Source organism: Rhinoderma darwinii, chromosome 2 (assembly GCF_050947455.1).
Source record: "Rhinoderma darwinii isolate aRhiDar2 chromosome 2, aRhiDar2.hap1, whole genome shotgun sequence".
Classification (NCBI taxonomy): Eukaryota; Metazoa; Chordata; class Amphibia; order Anura; family Rhinodermatidae; genus Rhinoderma; species Rhinoderma darwinii.
In genome coordinates, this window is record NC_134688.1 from 36,606,718 (window position 1) to 36,628,754 (window position 22,037).

General features: G+C 44.1%; 1 protein-coding gene across 5 annotated transcripts in view; it reads left to right on the plus strand.

Moving 5' to 3' along the window:
- The first annotated feature begins 1,474 nt into the window (after positions 1–1,474).
- Positions 1,475–22,037, plus strand: part of YAP1 (Yes1 associated transcriptional regulator) — a 76,963-nt gene continuing 56,400 nt past the window's right edge. For 4 of the 5 annotated variants that reach the window (XM_075851524.1, XM_075851525.1, XM_075851526.1 and 1 more), the window contains exons 1-2: positions 1,475–1,965; positions 18,394–18,644. In XM_075851524.1, coding sequence (XP_075707639.1) covers positions 1,738–1,965; positions 18,394–18,644 — 479 coding nt within the window. In that variant the 5' untranslated portion in view covers positions 1,475–1,737. Of the gene's footprint in view, positions 1,966–10,503; positions 10,590–18,393; positions 18,645–22,037 lie in introns of those variants that run through there. The other variant, XM_075851528.1, reaches the window with a different exon arrangement.

Sequence of the window (22,037 nt, forward strand, 5' to 3'; positions counted from 1 at the left end):
GACACTTCAGAGTAACGAGCGGCATCGCGCTCGATCCCGCTCGTTTAACTCGTTAAATGCTGCGGTGAATAGCGACCACAGCATTTAAATCGTTAGAAAGAGGGGTCGACCCCCTCTAACGGCTCATCGTGCCCCCCGGACTAATAAAAGAAGTGAAAATTAGTTATTAAAAGTGAAAAAAAAACACCCTTTTCCCATTTCCCCCCGAACATAGTAAAAAAATAAACATAATTGGTATCGCCGCGTCCGTAAAAGTCTGAACTATTACAATATTTCATTATTTAACCCGCACGGTGAACTCCGTAAAAAAAAAAAATTCTAAACGCCAGAATTGCTATTTTTTGGTCACCTCATCTACCACAAAAAAATAAATAAAAAGTGATCAAACCGTCGCATTTACACCAAAATGGTATTATTAAAAACTACAGCTTATCCCGCAAAAAATAAGCCCTCACACCACTTAATCAACGGAAAAATAAAGACGTTACGGCTCTCGGAATTTGGCGACAGAAAATAAATGTTCTTTTTTACACTTAGGTTTTTACTTGTAAAAGTAGTAAAATATAGAAAACTATATATTTGGTATCGCCGTAATCGTATACAAGTAACGGCGCACAAAAAACCATGGAGGAATCGCTGTTTTTTCCATTTTCTACCCCACAAATAATTTTTTTCCCGATTCCTAGTGCATTATATGGCACAATAAATGGTGCTACGAAAAACTACAACTCGTCCCGCAAAAATCAAGCCCTCATAGCACTATATCGACGGAAAAATAAAGACGTTATGGCTTTTGGAATGTGGGGAGGAAAAAACAAAAATGAAAATCTGAAAAAGGGCTGCGGCGGGAAGGTTGAGTTGCGATTTGGTTGATTTGCGATTTGGTTGAGTTGCGATTTTGGCATTGTGCCATCCAAAGACACCAAACGAAAGAAAAATCGCTGACACGTTGTAAATGAGTTGCGGTCGCACGCAACAAAGTCTATGCAGGCGACCCGCAATCTGTGATCAAAAATCCAGCAAGTTTCGATTTTTTTGCAACAGCCAAGTCGTGACGTGACCACATTTACAATCATAACTTGCAATGTCGCACTGTGACATTGCGACCAAAGTGATTGTAGCGATTGCCTAAATTGCGTGACTTTTTAATGTGCATTCCCATAGATGCGTCTGTCGCAGTGTAGCCCTTCCCTGCAAGTTGCAGTCATCTGCGTCTTGATAGTGTTGTATTGTACTGTACTCTCAACATGAGCAATGCCCATATCCCTATCAGATAGTATAGAGGAACCACGATGCCCCCTTACCCACCATAATGCCAGCTTGTCCCCCTCCTCTGCCACTTACACTACTAGGCTCTTCTGAAATACAGGAAAGGGAGGGGCGTGGTCAATCGCGAGTCTCCGCCCCCGTTTAGGACTCATCCATACCATGGGCGTGGCCTGTGGTTGATCACGTGTCAAGGGAAAAAGTTTTGCGGTCCCAGCGGGATGTGAGGAAAGTTTTCTCGTTGTTGGAGCAGAGCGGGAGCTGCGGCCGCGGAGAGCCGGGCGGATATACCGGGGCCCCGGGACTGGGATCTAGTGCCGAGCCCCTGCAGGGACGTATTAGGAGGCGATAGTGACATGAACGGGAGCCGCGTACTGTGATCGCCGCTACCTAGGGATCCCGTCACCCCCTTCCCCTCCTCCACCCGCAGCCCCCACTGTTACCCCGGCTTCATCCCCCGTTATCATAACCATGGATACCGGAGCTCAGCAGCAGAACCCCTCGTCCGCCCCGCAGCCTCCTCCGGCCGGGCACCAGATCGTTCATGTACGGGGGGACTCGGAGACGGATCTGGAGGCGCTCTTTAATGCCGTCATGAACCCCAAAACTGCCAACGTGCCCCAAACTCTGCCCATGAGGATGAGGAAGTTACCCGACTCCTTCTTCAAGCAGCCGGAGCCCAAGTCCCACTCCCGGCAGGTACTGGATTTAAAGGGCACTGGGGCGGGGGGCGCTGGAGGGACTGCGGGAGAGGAGAGGGGGGCACTAGGGGGAGTGTGACGGGAGGGACTGGGGGCCACTAGAGTGTGGGGTGACGGAGGGGGGTTATCAGGTTCATTAAAGGGAGGGGGTTTGAGTGACTGGGGGCACTAAAGGGGTGTAATGGTATTTGGGGTTTTAGAAAGAGCAATTGAGTGACAGTTGCACAGATTGATACATAACTTATTTCCACATCTTTGACCTGTCAGGTGGGGGAGGGGGATGTAATAACTTTTTGCCCCCCTATTATTTTTTTTGCTATATAATATCTACTATAGCATTATAGAGTTTTCCCTGTAGATCTAGGACCCCCAACCCTCCGCTCCAGGCACATTCCTATACTCTGCCCATGTATTGATGGGCATGACATTGGCATAGTGGGTAGCCCACACCAGACCATGCCTGTGTGCTACATTGGGCTATGTCTGTGTTTTTAGAATTCTATCCTCTATTGAACTAATGTTGTTACTTTTTGGGTACTTGTAAACAAATAACTTTCCCCTCTGAGGAGTTACATGAAGTATAAATATGTGAACCCTTAGCATTGATCTGCGCCAGTGGTTGTTGACAAACTACAAGTCCCAGCAGTCTCTGGTAGTGCACATCTGTCAGGACATACTGGGGTTTGTAGTTTTACCGTAACTTGACACGCCACAGTTTTAGATCATCTATATACCTGGGGGACAATTTTTTTGAAAGTACAGAATTTTTGGGAAGCCGATGTTCAGTCGTATTGTTTTACTAGGATTATAGCGAAATATCTGCTCAGGTGGTAAATATTCCGTTAACGTATACTTGTCGTGGCGTCCGTCCGATCGCAGTCACGTCTTTGTGCCCTGCAATCTCTGCCTTTCTCTGGGGTCAGTCCAACTTTGTAGCCAAAGGCGGTGAGTGTGATGGTGGTGGTGGGGGTGGAGAAGTTGCATGTAGAGTCCTGTTCACTCCCACATCTAGGAGCCAGGGTGTGGGGGAGGAGAGCGGCTCTGCTGTACACTGTGGGTCCTGTGTAGTAATGGTGATCTGGAAGTCATTTATTAATAGCTTTATATGGTTGTTCTTGAGCTGCCTCTGATCTTTAAGCTCAGCCTTGAAGACGTAACCCCTTGTGTGCCGGACTGGGCCACCTCTTCTGCAGCCAGGCTCCCCTATTCTTGTACTTTTTTGCCTATATTTTTGCGTTTCCTATGAAGCCGGGATAGGACTTGTTTGTTTTGATTGTGGACTTTGCAGAGTTTGGGTTATACGCCAGGCATTGGTTGCGGATTCTGAATTGGGCGAGCAGGCTCGGCTGGAGGCAGATTTGTTGGCCATTTAAATGCGTCTAGGAAAAAAAAAATGGACTCTAAAAATAAGAAACTTTACCCAAATATGGGAAAAAATAATGTGGTCAATCGTTGCTGTTGTGTCGCTGCACTAAACTCCTAGTGCCCACAGGGGTCCAGGAGCCCCACTGCTACATAAGAGAACATTAGTACCATAAATAGCATATCATAATTAGGGGGGGGGGGCAGTTAAAGATTTTTTATCGGGGTCCATGAACCGTTCTAGGAAATGTTACTAAAAATAGGCTTCTATGGAAATCTACAAAGTGGTAGACGATGGGAAAAAAACACCCCAAAAGCACAGATAATATACCCAGAATAGGGCACGCAGAGGTTAAAAAGTGAGATGTTCCTAGAGGATCATTAAAATTTCACTGGGGTCCCCCGCCAATACTTTGCCATTGCTACAACATGACCTGTCATCCAACTTCACATCACATGACTGTGGCAAACAATCCCTGTCCGTCTCAGTGATGTCTTTAGTGACATCATCGTGGCGGCCAACCATTATCTGCTGCAGTCATGCAATGAGGAAATGGACTACCGATCCTTTAAATTTCACTGGGTTTCCCACCATTATTTTGTCATTGCTGCACCATGACCGGTCGTCCAACATCACATGACTATGGCATACAATCTCTGTCCGTATCGGTGACGTGGTCTGTGGTGACATCACAGTGCTGACCAACCATTTTCTGTCGCAGTCATGCAATGAGGGAATTATCATCATGGAGCAAGGACATCAAAATGCGGTTGGGGACCACAGTGACTGGCAGTGCAAGAACAGCGCCAAATGTCTACAGTAATATTGTCATACTGTGGGAAACGACTCTTAGGCGTTAAAAAAACCATTGACAGCGATGTAACTTCTGTTCTGCAGTAGTCCCCACAACGCTGCATGTGATTATACCCATAGTCTCATGAACATGGGCGTAATCTAGATCTGTGTGGTACGGATTAGTAATATGGCACTTATAAACTATAATGGGACCATAGTGGACCTTCAGTAGTACCTGGAGTGGCATGCAGCATTGCATGAGGTATTATGAGGTATTCCCATCTAGGAGCATTGCTTCTGGGGGGGGGGGGGGGGGTGCCACAATGCCGTGGTACATGTAGTGTCTACCAGTCTATAGGTTGCACCTTAAGGAACTTTTACATGGGCAGATGATCGGACGACCAAGCGTCCGTACATGCGCTCGTTCTCGGTCATTGTCCCGTGTAAACTTGTCACAACAGACGAGCAATCGCTCGTTCATCGGCTGATCACACTCATTTAAGTGGCCACGAAAATTATCGCTGGTCACCAGGAGTGTAAACCGGGGATATGCTGCCAACAATATTCAGACTGTATGGGGACGAACGATTGTATTCGGGCCTGTTCACGTCAGCGTCGGCCTTCTGTTCGTGGGTTCCATTAGACCTTTCCGACGGAGAAACCCATGAACGGAAAGCCAAACGGAAACCATAGCTTCCCCTGACTGAAAGATCTAATGGAACCCACGAACAGAAGGGTGATGCTGATGTGAACTCACCCTTAACGATCCTTCATCCCCGTTTTCATGAACGTTGCTCCATGTAAATGCAGCAAACCGGCCCCAATCAACACGTCATTATGATCGTTTGGCGTTCGTTACCGGCCAAGAAATTGCCCGTGTAAAAGGAGGCCTACAGGGTCAATTTATGCAACTTTGCAGAAACCCTAATAATTTGATATAAACAGGGGCTGCTACTGTTTACACAATGCAGTAATCGCTCTGATCCATCTGATTGTCCTCGTTCATAATTGCCAAATGCAAAAAAAAAGCAAAGCGATTGATGATCAGGATATTGTTCATCATTGATTATATGGATCATATGAAAATATCAATGATCATACCTAGAAGTTTATCATTCCACTTACAATGCTCAGTGATTGATTATTGGAGTCACTGTCCCTTTAAATAAAAGTCCACTTGTTTTGTAGTGTAGAAAGTTTGCACTTTACATGTTGGAAATTCTCCAATTTACTTGCCATCAATGCCATTTCCTTAGTTTGTATGTGATTGTATTGCGTTACATTATATCACATGGTAAATGTTTTGGTTACTTTGTATCTTTTCCAAGGGAATTGACAAAGTGATTGAAAAAAAATAAATAAAATCCTGCAATTGTTTGGCACCAGACTTGTTGCTGGCTGCTGGTTTTCCCGTTGTTGGCCTCAGGGTGGAACGCAGGAGGGAACACATCCAGGGGGGAGGGGCTGGCCATTTAAAAGAACATGGAAGTATAGGAATGTTTCCAGGACTAAAAGGGAAGTGCGAGGCTGGAATTATGACCAGGAATATGATGGACTCTGTGTGTGTGTGTGTGTGTGTGTATGGACGTATGATATGTAGCAGAGCTGATCTTGGTTTATATGCAGAGATGCATTGAGTCAAACTACAAACTCTTCTCTGCTGCATCAGTGTTTGCATTGGGAGCAGCCTGTAGACTTGTACACCACTGTCTGGAGGTTTTGGATGGAGGTGGGAACGTCCCCCCCCCCCCCAACTTGATAATTACACACAACTTTTCTTCCACCATGGCCACCCAGGCTCAGTGCTACAAAAGCAAAGCTGTGATTTGTCGTCGCACCCACCGCTTGTTAAAGCCCCTCCTCATCTTTAAATACAACTTTAATCTACTGCAGGACATTTCCATAACTATTCACAGTATTCTAAATGGCAACTTGTGCTGCACAACTTCCAAGTTTATTGTTCGGGGGCGATTTCCCAAGCTGGAGTTTTAGTCTAACTTGCAATGTAGAAGTTGGCTAAAAAAAAAAAAAAAAAGTTGAGGCCGAAGACGGTCACTGCTTAATATGTAACATTAATTTCGGAGTATTTAAAGGGCAGACCAGTAACTTTTGGCTTCTCCCTAGTGTGAAGTGGCTGATAACAGGGAACAAAACATAGTATTCAACTACACAGCAATGGTAGATCAGATAGACTTTCGGTTTACCGCTCCTTTAGCAGCAGCCGTTCTGGATTTTGCACATTAAGTGTCTAGTGCAATTAATCCACATTTAAGTGACGCGCACACGTTGCATAATTTAATTAGGAAATTCAGCTTTAAAGCCACAGATAAACGCAGGTTCAATCCGCATTTAATATTGCGCTATTTCTGTGTGGTTTTTTTTTAGGTTCGGTTTTTACATTTTCATGCAGAAACCGGTGCAGATTTGACGCAGTTTTTTTTTTTTTTTGCTTTTATTTTGCTTTTACGCTGTTTTTTTTTTTATAAACTGGTCAGATACAATTCCGAGACGGAAACGCAAAATAAATTGAGATGCTCCAGATTTTAAAATCCGCATCTAAGGTCAATTAGGGGCGGAAACGTTCTGTAACGTGTAGATCCGATTACTTGAAGTCTCGTTCACTTTGCTAATACTGTATTACACTGCGTATTTGACACTGCAAAATCTGCGTGGTAAATACGCACGTAATAAACATCGTATTCATGTGGCCGCAAGGAGTTATTTCATAAAGACAACCCCTGTCGTTTTGTGTTATTGGGGCATATGGACGTTTGGACCCTCACTATGGGCCGGAGCAGAGACACGTTAACCATCATATAATACTATATTTAGGGCTGGGCGATTATGACCTAAATCAAGATCACGATTAATTGAACATGTGACCTCGATTTACGATTAATTAACAATTATTTAGGCCACACCCCTGTTGATTGCCACGCCCCCTATTTGCTTGCCAAGCCATTGAATTAATATTTATCCCTGAGCCTGCTGTATACTACTGTATATAATATACCCTCTGACACTACCCCCACACAGTATATTGCCCCATAGCTGCCCCCATACATTATAATGCCCCTATAGTGCCTAACAAAAATAATAATATACATACTCCCCTAACCCCGTTCCAACGACGACTGGAGGAGATCTCTATATTGCTCTGGTCTATACAGCTCTGCGCGGACAGGCGTGGTGACGTCACTGCCTCGCGTCGGCAAAACATAGTTAATGGCAGAGAAGGGACCTTATGCCCCACTGCTCTACCATTATATTCAACTGTATCTGTGTCCTGAAGATGCAGATACAGTTTAAACCAGGAAAAATAATTGTAAAAAATGAAATGTGCAAGATGACGTCTATTCGTTGCGCTGAATTTCGGTGTTGTTTTTTTTAATAATAAGAATCGCCCAGTCCTCACTATATTAAATCCTTTATCTGTTTTTATTGCAAAGTTAATTCATCCATGGCCAGTATCGGCCCAGGGTAACACAGTGGTTGCCAAATCTACCTTGTGTGAACTTGTCCTGTAATGCATGGATTTTGGGGATTTTCCCATCTGTTTCCTCCATGTTGTGACAACCTAATGACTTAACCCATTCCTACCTTGCACTGTAAATAGGCGGCGCAGGTGGGTCGTCCCTCTGTACTTTCATGGTGTAGTGATAGTGCGGCCTCCGCTCCTGAGCCAGCGCTATGACTTGTGGGTGCCGGCTGTACTATACAGCCAACACCTCGCTCGAATGGCCGGGATCGTAGAAAACTCTGCTTCCGACCGCCTCACCCCTTAAATGCTGCGGTTGGCATTGATTGCAGCATCTAAGTGGTTCGACGGAGCGTCATGATCACTGAATATAAAGTCTGTAGCCTCAATTATAATCTTTATTAATGGAGCGCCGACACACCGCAGTGCTTTACAACTGGGGAAGTGAGGCTAAGTTCATATCTGCGGCGTTATTATCGTTCCATCATAGGAACAGAAAGACGAAAAGAGCTGGAGAGCTGGTCCTTCACATGACGGATAAAAACAGCGCCCAAAAAAAACCTGTTGACCTCGATTGTCACTGCGCTAATTTGGGATTTTTGATATCTGCGACAGAGGTTCCTAACTGAGCCTCCAACGCAGTATTGCGTGACTATGTGATGAAACTTTTATGACATTAGTTGCGCAACTTTTTTGTTTCCTCCTATTAAAAATGAATGGAAAAGTCACACCATTGAGGGGACTTCGAATTGACTCCAGTATTGTGCCGCCATGTAGCTCGGTATTATGGAGATAATGCTTCTACGGGGGATTAACTCACAGAGATCCTCTATATAAAATCGGAGGGATAGCGAGGATCAGTATGGCTCTATGTGGTATATGGAGCTGTAACTCGGTGACTACTATGGTCAGGCATTCATGGTGAGATAGCAGTTCATCGTGCACATTCGAAATGTCCCTATTCAATCGAGAAAAATAAGTAGGCGACTTTAGGCCCCATTCGAAGAAGCGTTTATCATCTGAATTGTCATATAGTTCGAATGCTGGAGATAATCGCCACGTGTAATAGCGTGCAACTATCGAATGACTAAGGGTATGTTCACAAGGCTTATCTTCGGCCGTTTTTGGGGCCGAAAATCGGAAGCAGAACGCCAAACATCTGCCCATTGATTTCAATGGGAAAAACGGCGTTCTGTTTTGGAAAACGGCCGTGTAAAAAAACAGCCGCGAAAAAGTGCATGTCACTTCTTGAGGCGTTTTTCATTGACTATAGAAAAACAGCTCCAAAAACGACTGTGAAAAAACGCGAGTTTGCTTAGGGTGAGTTCACACTGAGTTTTTTGCAGGAGGAAAATCAGATTTTCCTCTGCCTGCACGGTTTTCACGGCGTTTTTCGCCCGCGGCCATTGAGCGCCGTGAAATACACTTTGTCAATGGGAGGTCAGAGGCGTAAACGCCTGAAGATGGGGCATGTCCCTTTTTCCCTCCACCTTCCATTGAAATCGCATTCCGCGTCAAAAAACGGGCCCATAAACGTCTGAAAATCAGGAGCTGTTTTCCTGTTTTTTTACGGCTGTTTTTGGAGCTGTTTTTCTGTAGAGTCAATGAAAAACTGCTCCAAAAATGTCTCAAGAAGTGACGTGCACTTCTTTTTTTGCGGCCGTGTTTTTAAGCGGCCATTTTTCAAAGCTGCCGCGTAAAAAAACGGCCCTTCGGAATAGAACGCCGTTTTTCCAAATCAAATTATTGGGCAGATATTTAAAGGCGTTCTGCTTCCGATTTTTCGCCCATTTACGGCCCGAAAAATGGCCAAAAATATGCCGTCTGCACATACCCTAACGATTAATTGTTTCAGTGGATGGGCCACGTCTACCTGAGTGAAAGATTATCGTTCGCTGCCGCCACATCCCATCGTTTAATCTGTTGCAAGCAGCAATTGCAGTAACTAAATAGTGAGAATCTTTAGCGTTTGTTATGTGTAATTGACTGCCTTTCGAACGCAAACTACTTGCTAAATCATCGCTCACTCATGGAAGAATATCCGCTTGTTTAATAGGACTCTAAGAAATGATTGCCTAAGGGTATGTTCACACGCTAAACAAAAAACGGCTGTAAAATACAAATCGATTTTCAAGGGAAACCCGCCTTTGATTTTCAGCCGTTTTTTCAAACTGCCGTGTAAAAAAACGCCCCATTGGAACAAAACACAGTTTTTCCTATTGATATCAGTGGGCAGATGTTTGGAGGCATTCAGCTTCCGTATTTTTAGCCGTTTTTCGGGAAGTTTATGGCCTGAAACGCGGCTGCAAATAAGCAGTGTGAACGTACCCTAAGGCTACAAGAAAATGGCCTACAATTGCTTGTAATCTTTAACTTTGCTTGCTTGTTTAAACAGCTGTATTTGGTGATTGAGTGGAACCGACAAACATATGAGCTCCAGAGTGGAAGGCCTCTAGTGCTGACATCCATCCATATTGTATTACTAGTGGCAAGAATAGTTGACTCCTCATCTGGGTTTAAGAGGTTTTTTAAGTCAGGACTGCCAAGATGTCAGGGGGAGATTTATCAAAACTGGTGCAAGTAAAAAGTAGAGTAGTTGCTCATGGCAACCAATCAGGTCACTGCTTTTATTTTCGAAAGCGCCCCTGAAAAATGAAAGTTGGTATCTGGTTGCTATGGGCAACTACTCCAGGACATCCATATTCATGAAAACTATCTAACAGCAAAACTGTCTTGGTTGCCCATGGCAACCAATCACAGCAGCGCTTTCATTTTTCAAAAGAACTATAAGAAATTAAAGCTGTGCTCTGATTGGTTGCTGTGGGTAACAAAGACCGTTTTGCTTTTAGACCGCTTTCATGAATCTCCAGGTCCTCAGTCAATTGAGTCGTTCACAACCTCCTTGATGGGGTCTGCCTTTTTGGGGCAACCAATGCCATAACAAGACTATTCATAGTTTATGTGCAACACTTTCCATCACCTGCATGTTGGTATCAATGCCCCTTAATAACATTCTAAAAATGTTTTTTCGTTTTTGCCCCTCTGCCTTTCAGCAGCCATAACTATTTTTTATTGATGTGGCTATATGAGGCCTTAGGATAAATTGTATCTTTTTCCTGTGCAGTTTGGGGGTACAAATACATTTCTATAATATTTTGCGTCATAAACCTAGAAAACAGCGATTTTCGGCTTTTGTTGTTTTTTGTTTTTCAATCTCGTTCAGGTTTCATGCTGAATAACCAGTTAAATTAACTCTTCAGTCATGTAGATGCCTTCGGCTTCCTTCACATCTGCGTCGGGACTCTGTTCATGGGTTCCATCAGACTTTTCCATCAGGGGAACCCGTGAATGGAAACCAAACGGAAACCGTAGGTTTCTGTTTGCATTACCGTTGCTTCTGTAGTTTTGATGGAATCAATAGCGCAGTCGACTACGCTATTGATCCCGCCAAAACAACGGAAATCTTACAGCACGGTGACAAACGTAAACCGCTTGCAGCGGACGCGTTACCATTGAAATCAGTGGTAATTCAAACGGAAAGCTATGGGTTCCCCTGACGGAAAGGTCCGACTGAGCCCATGAAATATATATACCGTATGTATGTGTATATATTTATATTGTGTAGTTTTTTTTGTTTTTATGTAATGTATGAACAATAAAATATATTTTATACTAAAGCCCCATGCACACGAACGTATTTTTGTGGCCGCAATTCACCCGCAAATCTGTGGGTGAATTGCGGCCCCATTGATTTCAATGGGCCCATGCACACAACCGTGGTTACCGCAGTCCGTGCATTGCCCAGGAACCTTGAAAGCAAATAGAACGGATACGTCTTATTACGGCCGTGTTTTGCAGTCCAGGCTCATAGAAATGAATTCACGCGGGCTGCTCACGGGTGACATTCTGCAGCTGTCCGGGCCGTCCGTGCTGCAAATCACGGCCATGCACTTTTTAGTAACACGGCTCGGAGCTCAGTGGTAGACAACTACGACAAAATTTGAAGAAAAGCGCCATAGAAATTACTAGAGCTCTGCTGGAGATTTTAGCAGTCTAAGGTCAGATTCACCCGAACTAGTGCAAACTCAGATGAGTTGCATCCGTGCGGGTCTCATTTTCACGGATCCCCATAAACTTGGGCATATTGAGGGATCCGTGAAAACGGAAGTAAATAGGACATGTTCGATCTTTCAACGGGCCCTTCACACGGTCCGTTGAAAAACGGCCGTGTGAACGGCCCTATTGAAATACATGCGTCCGTGTGACGGCCGTTGACGTATACTATGGTTGTCTGACTTCGGCCTAAGGAGTTTTCATGCCAAAAACTCGTACTGGTGTTCTTTACCTACGTAATGTGCCGGAAAATCGTTTGGGCTGGATTTCCCATTTTAAACCATATATTTTAGAGAGAACCTCCTATTTTATTAGGACTAGATAAACATCTGCATCGTATTTCCATTTTTCTGCTCCATTGTAGGAACAGAAGAGCGAAAATAGCGGCAGTACCAGATGTGTCACATAATGGAAACCTGAAGGACCCCGTTAAGTCAATGGCGTTCGTCAAGTTTTGGTTATGCCTGAGATTTGACCACAATTCTTGATGGATTCTGTGACTAAAGCTTCTAAGGTAGATGTAAACCTAGCCTTCAAGGCCGCTTTCAGAAGGGCGTAATTCGGGTGTGTGTTTTTGCACCTGTATTACGAACGCAACGCTGGAACCTCCCGCAGTTTTAATGCCGGTTCTAAGGAACTGCGAGAGGGTCCTGGTATTGCATGTGTAATAAGAGCGCAAAAAAAGCGCCCACATTACGCCAATCTAAAAGCGGCCCAAAGCTGCATCTTCTTATTGACATTTTCTCGAATTATAGTAGAAGTATAAGGCCCTGTTCACACAGAGTTTTTTTTTACGCGGAAACAGAGTCGGAAAACGCGTCAAAAAAACAGACAAAAATGCCTCCCATTGATTTCAATGGGAGGCGGACGCGTTTTTTACTGCGGTAAAAAGATGCGACATGCCCGATCTTCGGGCATTTACGCCTCTGACCTCCCATTGAGGCAGAGAAAGCGTATATCGCAGCGTTTCTGCCCGTGGCACTCAATGGGCGCGAGTGAAAAACATAGCAAAACTGAATTTTGAGGTAGAATTTTCTGCCTGCAAAAAGAACTGTGTGAATTTCACTTTGTCTCTTGAAGAAATAGGAAAAAAAACACCTTAAAATAACCGCGGCAAACAAACGCGTCAAAAAACACATGTGGTGCAAAACCGGTTAAAAAAAAAAAAAAAAAAAGGAGTTGATTTTAAGGATGCAGATTTTACACTTGTGCAGTAAGGTGAAGTCTAGGCTTCTACAACTTTGCCCGTCGTTTTTTTTTACCGTGGCTCGTAGGCATCACTGTGGAGCACTCGGAGTTTCCTACCGTAGTGTATCCGTATTGTATTAAATTTGATCTGCGGACACGTTTTCGCCCCCCTTTTTCGGGTGGTTAGTTTGTGTGAATCCTCTCAATATATTTTCCAGATGGCAGGGGGATTTGATGTCCTGCTGGTGCCTTCTACTTCCTTCCCTCTGGTGCAGTTTCCTGTGACCGTGTCGCTTGCTTTGTGTTGAGATTTGCCGGAGCCATCAGGGCCGTCCAGAGTAGTGGTAACGCTGCCAGCGGAGCGAATGACCGTATATTGATTATTGCGGAGTATTACTTAGTGATCAGATGAACAGTTGGAAATTATTATTACTGGGAGTTTTTGATGTATTTCGGTGCTGTGGTGATTATTTAGGAATAGTGTTAGGCACCTCTAGTACCATAGGGCCTGTTCACACAGTTTTTTGCAGGCAGAAAATTCTGCCTGGAAAAATCAGCTCCTTTTTTTTTTTTAACCGGTTTAGCACCACATTCGTTTTTTGACGCGTTTGTTTGCTGCGGTTATTTGAAGGTGTTTTTTTTCCTATTTCTTCAAGGGACAAAGTGAAATTCTGCACGCGGTTTTTGCCAAAAATCGCGGCAAAAAAACGCGTTTATTTCAGTCTCCCATTGATTTCAATGGGGTTTTTGGGGCGGAAAACGCCTCAAGATAGGGTATGTCGCTGCTTTTCCCCCCGCAAGCGGTTTTTGCTCGCGGTAAAAAAACGCCTCCACCTCCCATTGAAATCAATGGGAGTCAATTTCGGCCATTATGTGCCGTGGTTTCCGCGACAAAAAAAACTCTTGTGAACACGGCCTTACTGGTTAACGGTTTCCTCCCTGGTTCTTACTACATTGTGCTACAGTTTCCATATTTTGCACTAATGGAGGCTCACAAGCCTGGGACAGCGTAATACACGGTTAGGTTATGTTCATATCTGCGTTAATGTTTCCATTTTTTGGTTCCGTCATAGGAACAGAAAAACTAAGATAATGGCAGTGCTAGATCAATCACACGACAGACCCCGTTGATATTAATGGGGTCGATCACGTTTCAGTCGTGGGTTCTGTCGTTTTACCAGAAAAATAACACAGCATGATTTGGCGACTTTGGCTGCAACACAGGTCGCACGGCCAAAGATTGCTGTGTTATCGCAGTGTCGTACTGGTTGCATCGCAGTAATGAAAGTGAATGTGACAGTGTTGCGACCCACAGGTTAAAGCGATGCAACAGTCGCAAGAAATCCATGCCACCACATTGTTTCGCTACTGCGATGCAGCACTGCGATATCCTCAATCTTTGTCCATGCGACCTGTGTCGCAGCCAAATTGGTCGTGTAGCCCTAGCCTTATACAGACTTTAGAGCTGAAATCTCCCAGCATTCCTTGTACAGAGCTTTCTTTAGTGATTTGCTTTCTGGGAAATGTCCTCTTTATGCTAGACACTGTACAGGAATCTAGTGTAGGAAAACTAACCGTCCCATTGCGTAATAGGAGCTCGAGTAAGGTTTTGATCCTTGGATGTTCCACTTAATATCCATCTTGTCTTTGGTCACGGAATTGACCCTTTCCCACCCTAAATTTAAGGAGCTGTCAGCTTAGGCCTCATTCACACAACCGTGTTTGGCCAGTGTTTTTTTTTTTTAACCGTATTTCCTGGACTGACCATAGTCCAGGGAGCGGGGCTCCTGGCATCATAGTTACCTACCCGGCTGACTGAACTGTGGTCAGTACAGGAGATACGGCCGGCAAACAGTTGTGTGCATGAGGGCTTCGTTTTCACTGACGGCCATAATACTCTGCATTACAGAAGTATTGGTGTATTATGGAAGTGACTATTGCACAGTCATCTCCCATAGTGGGACTAAAAAAAAAAAAAACATTTTGTGGGAAAAAACCCAAGTATAATACTGGGTTTTTGTTTGTTTTTTTGTTTGTTTTTTTTCCTGTTCAAAATGTCTGAAATGGCAAAAATCTACACATTTGGTATTTCCACTTAACGAACTGAACTTTAAAAAATGATCACGTCATTTATCCCGCACAGAGAATGTCATAAATAAAATCTCAAAAACAATTAAATAAGTGATAGTCATATGTACCCCAAAATGGTATCATTAAAAAAAAAACGTCAAGTCGTCCCGCAAAAAACAAGCCCTCACACGGCTCTGTTGACGGAAAGATAAAATTTTTACAGATGTTGAAATGCGACCACACACAAAAAATTTTAAAGTGTTTTTGTTGTGAAAAAGTAGTGAAACGCTACAACAACCACTCTATAAATTTGGTTTCACCGGAATTGTGCTGACATGCAGAAAAAAAGTTATCATTTCATGGATGGCGCAATAACTTTTTTTGTTTTTGTTTACGCCCTCCCCCCCCAAAAAAAATAATTACAAGTTATGCAATACATTATATGTATCCCAGAATTATACCATTGAAAAATACAACTCAAACGGCACAAGCCAAGCCCTCACTCATAATGGCTATGTAAAAGGAAATAAAAGTCACTGCGTCCAATCTATTGGTTGTGTTTATTATGGGTGTCATTAACAAATTTTTAGTTCGGGCTATAAATAAAATGACAAATGTGTTTAGTAGTTTTATCTGTTTTTGGTTCATGTGACTTGTTGTTGACATCTTCATTCATTGTTCTATTCCTGGTTTCCTTATTTGCTTTCCTTTGAGCATCATTCAAGAAGACATGCCTTAGTTTCTTGGCCCTTGGGGCTAAATGGCAGACTGTGAGGATAATATTAGTCTTAGGCCCCATGCACACGACCGTGCACGTAATTACGACTCGTAATTACGAGCACGGGCAGCCGGCCGTTATTCCGAGCCGTGCTCCCATTATAAAGTATAGTAGCACGGCCCGTAAAAGAAAAAAATAGAACATATTCTATCTTTTTCAACAGCACGGGCACCTTTCAGTGAGAAAACGGGAAGGTACCCGTGCCCAACAGAAGTCTATGGGCCCGTTATTTCGGGCCGTAATTACGACCCGTAATAACGGGTGTTTTTACGGTCGTGTGCATGAGGCCTTAGGCTGTGTTCACATCACCGTCTGTGTTCCATTGAGGGGTTCCGTTTGAGGTTTCCGTCAGGTTAACCCCTCAGCGGAAAGCAAACAGACCTAAGCTTCCGTTTCCCTATCCATTGATCTCAATGGTGACGGAAACCTAGATAAAGGTTTCCGTCTGTCACTGTTGTGACAGGGTTCCATCGTTTTGACGGAATCAATAGCGCAGTCGACTACGCTATTGGTTCCGTCAAGAACAACGGAACCATGTCAACGGTGACAGACAGAAACCGTTAGCTAGGTTTCTGTCACCGTTGATATCAATGGTGAGGGAAACGGAAGCTTAGGTTTCCGCTTCCCTTTCCGTTGAGGTGTTAACCCGATGGAAACCTCCGACTGAACCCTTTCAACGGAAGGGCAACGGTGATGTGAACAGGCCCTTAGATGTTTTATGTGGTACTTCTACTTGGTTCTCTATGCGGTCAGGTCTTTTAGGATGGAGGTTGGTTCTTGAGACAGTCTATCTATGGGATTATTTTATTGGACTTTACTCAATCCTATTCGGGTCCATTCACACGAACGTGAATAACGTCCATGTGCCTCACATGGAAATCACGCACAGCACACAGACCCATTGATTTCACTGCGCGAAACTCACTGCAGGTCCTATATTGGTGCGTTTGCACCTACACGCCCACTGAAGTCAATGAGTGCATACAAAATCGGGCACCGCACATGGATTCACATCCATGTACGGTGCGAGATTTGCGCATCAATTCAATTGAAAATAATAATGCAAATAAAAAAATGCGCACTGATGCATAACGCAATGCACGGACCAGATTCACGCGCGTGAATCTGATACTCTTGTGTGAATGTAATCATCTTATCTTCCACCATGGTTAGGCTCAAGATTTAAAAAAAAAAAAAAAAGAAATTCTGATTAAAAGCTGAAGTGATAGTAGCTCGTGTTATTGTGGGTTGTGAGGTACTTTTTATTGGGCAGCATCTTTTTCTTGATGACCTTGCCCTAACCTTTATTGGTGGCTCAGGAGATGCAACCTCAATTTTCCCCTAAGGTGAAAGAAACTTAACTTTTAACTATCGTAAAAAATCATGAAAGTGTTCCTCTTGGTTTTGTAAAACTTCATGCCATAAACATTATCTTTTGGTGACAGTCTATGGACACATGTCCAAGTTTTTGGGAACATTCCCATATTTATTTTGGTGGTCTTGTGCAGGGATTTTTCTTCTAAAGGGGTCTTTTGTTCTAGAGAGCTCATAGGACCCCAGTGATGGAAACTTCTGTAATATCTCTATGACCTGTCAAGTTTTTTAGGGCCAAAATATTTAAAGGTGTTGTATGGGAACAGGAAAATATGGCTGGTTTCTTCCTGAATCAGGACCATTCTTGTCCATAGGGAATTTCTAGTATTACCGCTTAGCCACATTCACTCTGGAAGAAAGCCGCCATGTCTTACTGATCTCAAACCTCTTTAATCCATCACCTGTTAGGTCTCTTGGATACCAAACGTTACCATATGTGTACGACCTTATTAGAACCCATCCTGTTCTTCACGGTTGATATGTTGCGGTACACAAGCAGGTAGTCCGATGAAGGTGGGCCGGTACACAAGCAGGTAGTCAGATGAAGGCGGGCCGGTACACAAGCAGGTAGTCAGATGAAGGCGGGCCAGTACACAAGCAGGTAGTCAGGTGAAGGCGGGCCAGTACACAAGCAGGTAGTCAGATGAAGGCGGGCCAGTACACAAGCAGGTAGTCAGATGAAGGCGGGCCAGTACACAAGCAGGTAGTCAGATGAAGGCGGGCCAGTACACAAGCAGGTAGTCAGATGAAGGCGGGCCAGTACACAAGCAGGTAGTCAGATGAAGGCGAGCCGGTACACAACAGGTAGTCAGATGAAGGCGGGCCGGTACACAAGCAGGTAGTCAGATGAAGGCGGGCCGGTACACAAGCGGGTAGTCAGATGAAGGCGGGCCAGTACACAAGCAGGTAGTCAGATGAAGGCGGGCCGGTACACAAGCGGGTAGTCAGATGAAGGCGGGCCGGTACACAAGCAGGTAGTCAGATGAAGGCGGGCCGGTACACAAGCGGGTAGTCAGATGAAGGCGGGTCGGTACAAAAGCGGGTAGTCAGATGAAGGCGGGCCGATACACAAGCGGGTAGTCAGATGAAGGCGGGCCGGTACACAAGCAGGTAGTCAGATGAAGGCGGGTTACCAAAGTGGTTGGCAGAGGTGCCTAATTAAAGAACTTGTCTAATCCTGGGTTATATTAATAATCATAATTGGTGGAATGTGTTTTTACCCAGCAGCCGTTTTCTTAAGAAGAATAACACGTTTGCCTCCTCACAGGCCAGCACAGACGGTGGATCTGCGGGGGCACTGACTCCACAGCATGTTCGCGCTCACTCCTCTCCAGCCTCTCTCCAGCTTGGCGCTGTCTCCCCGGGTGCACTCTCTCCACAAGGAGTGGTTTCTACCCAAGGACCAGCCGGTCCAAATCCGCATCTTCGGCAGTCGTCATTTGAAATTCCAGACGATGTCCCCCTGCCTCCAGGATGGGAAATGGCCAAAACTCCATCAGGACAAAGATATTTTCTGAAGTGAGTCACTGTCTAATGTCTTTAGTTTTTTTTTTTTTGTTTTGTTTTTTTGACAATGCATAATTTATTTGAATATACTAACGGTGCTTTTAAAATTTATGTCCACATTTACCGGTATATTTTAAAATTTGAGAACAGATCATATAGTCATTAAATGATCGATCCGCAGTGCAGCTATAAGAGGTGCAGAGGTTGTACCTGGGCCTGTAAGACATGAGGAAGCCGGAATATAAATGGCTAGTACAGAGGTGTGGTGGTTATTATAATTGTGCAAGAATATAAGAATACTAGACACTACTTTTGCTATGCAAATGAATACTCTCATATTCTATATATAGCACCTGGACTGTGTGGAGTCCTTGCCCTGGTATTGATGCTATATCGGACCTAGGAGCTTCAGGCTGCACCTCCATCAATGATCCTAAGGCTGGAGCGGTATCAATAATTTTATTTTATGAAGGAAGATCTTATTGTTGCATGATCATGTAATTTCTTGATCAGAACTTCAAGTTGCTGAACACGTAAGTTATAAAGTAATTGGTGACTTTGCCTTCTTAGAACCGGTCAGTAGGTTTGGAGTCACTACCACCAACATGCCGTTATGCAGCCGGGGTTTAGTGCTCCAAACCTTCCCACGTTGAAGCCGTTCGTTTAGGCAAAAGTCCATAAAACAACGTACAAGTTAGAGCCTGTTCACATCTGCATTGTATTTCCGTTGAGGGGTTCCATCGGAGCTTTGCGTCGGGGGAACCCCTCAACGGAAAGGCAAGCAGAAGCCATAGCTTCCGTTTGCATCACCATTGATCGCAATGGCGAGGGATACTTATCTAATGATTTTCGTTTGTCACCGTTGCGAAAGGGTTTTTTTTTTAAATTTTTTTAATGGAATCAATCGCTCAGTCGACTATGATATTGATTCCGTCAAAACAACGGAACCCTTACGCAACGGTGACAAACTGAAGCCATTTGCAACGGATCCGTTACCATTGAAATCAATGGTGATGAAACAGAAACCTATGGTTTCAGTTTGGTTTCTGTTCATGGGTTCGCCTGACGGAAAGCTCCAAAGGAACCCATTCATGGAGCCCCGACGCAGATGTGAACGATTACGGTGGCATTGGACGCATGCGCATTGTGAACATGAAGCCAAGGACAGTACGCCTGCTCTTCACTGCGCATGCACAGTGTACTGTCCTCTGCTCAATGTGCGCTAGGCACATGCGCTCGATACCGCTCCTGGACTGACCTCTGTAACTGGTAAGTTCTCTTAGTAACTCTTCCCGAAACTGCAGGTTTGGACCACTAAACCCTGGCTGCATAACAACTTGCTGGTGGTTTAGTGACTCCTAACCTAGTAACGAGTTCCCTTTAAGCAACAGGTGATGAGCATATATCCCAGGATGTGTACTTATATGTATCCATATAGCTTTGTTACCTTTTATGAATGTACTCAGGTTTAGGGATGTCACGATACCAGAATTTGGACTTCGATACCGATATTTCGATACCAATTCGATACTTTGCCAACAGTAATAATAAAAAATAAAGTTCTTCCATTTTCTGAATTTAACCTCCATGTGCCTCACAATTATAGTAATTAACCCCATCATGTGTCTCAGTCATAATGGGTTAATGTGTGAGGTACATGATGGGGTTACTAATAATGGAGGTTCAATTCATCACACCTCGTGCCTTACATTGATAAGTGATAGAAAGCAGTATTTATTTTATTTTTTTACAGCGTACACATCATAAATGACGCAAAAAAAATTGTTGTGCAGGTTATTACGGCCGCGCCAATACTGAATGTGTATATTTCATGTATTGAGACTTATTTGAATGTTTATTGAAAAAAAGGTGTATGTGTATTTTTTTTTTGCATTTAACATTACTTTGTTTTTACTTTATTTTTTAAACTTTAATGTGCTGGCCTATATCTATATTACAGTATATTAGCCTGTGGACGGATAGTACACAGACAGTTGTTAGGACATACCCAAGTATGCCCTAACAACAGGAAATATGGTAGGACAGCCCTGGGGTCCTTCAATGGACCCTGGGCTGTCTGCCCATATATGGTATGTCCCTCAATCGCGTCACAGGAATTCCCTGTGACGCTGGGCATCCCCCTTCTCACTTTCCTCTTGAATGCTGCAGTCCGCTGTGATCGCAGCATTCACGGGAATAGCGGCAGAGAGGTTTCTCTGATCTCCGCCGTTATAGAGTGGGGCTGCAGCTGTGTAATTCAGCCATTGCCTCGCTCCTGACTGGAAGTGTGTGCGCGGTCAGCATGAGGTGATGTGGCCGGCGCTGCACTAATGAGAGGTGGTGCAGGCACTGAAGACAGAGCATGTGAGTGTTTTGCAGTGCACCCGCCATGTTCTGTTTTCAGTGCAGCGCCGGCCGCATCGTATCCTCCTGACCCCGCGCACTTGTTATCAGGACTCAGGAGCGCGGCAATGCCTGTATTACACAGCCGCAGCCCCGCTCTCATACATTCATGTGTTACAATACTGAGCTGTGCGGCTAAGTATCGAAATACATGAAATAACGGTATCGAACCATTCGGGGATGCAAAGTATCGAAACAGTATCGAAGTTTCGATGCATTGTGCATCCCTAATCAGGTTGTGGTGATTTGAGGGAGCCATGAAGACATTTATTTGGGCCTTCGCATACCACAAGGCATTTAATTATGTGTTAAATGGAAGCATTAAATAGAAAGAGAAAATTTAGAGCAATTTTTCATAACCTAACATTCGATGACCTTAAAAGTAAGGCCCCTTTCACAAACCTGTGTTTATGGTCCTAATTATGACGTACACTGTGAATGCTTCCGACAGAGGCGTTAAATGGAGGCTGTGATGGAGGCGCCTGACTGGCTATTATGGGATTTGTAAAATGGGTAAGTCATGAAAAGCTCATGACTTATATGTTAAACGGATGCCATACAGTGGGATCGGTCACCCATAGACTGTAGCAAAAATAAATAAATGCATACAGTATCCCGGACAAATACTGCCCGACTGAGACCATTAAGACACTGTTTTGGCTTTCTTCGGTGTAATATCCTATGGGTACTTTGACATATGCCGTCTGAGCTTTTTCAGGTGTAGACATCAAGCATGCAGGGGACACTCAATGTAAAAGGGGTTTTAGAGCCACTACATAGGTTTGGAAAAAAAAAAAAAAAAACCCTGTCCATCAATTCCAGCCTTTTTAGATGGATGTATTTAGTAGCCGGGATCCCCACATTAAGAGCATCAGTCACTAGTTGTGGGGTGGCAGCATAGGTATAATCCTTTGAAACAAACTAGAGTCAGAGAAGCTTGCAGTATAATGTTCCGATAGCGAGACGGTGCTTTTACTAATTTACTTAAAAAATACCATACAA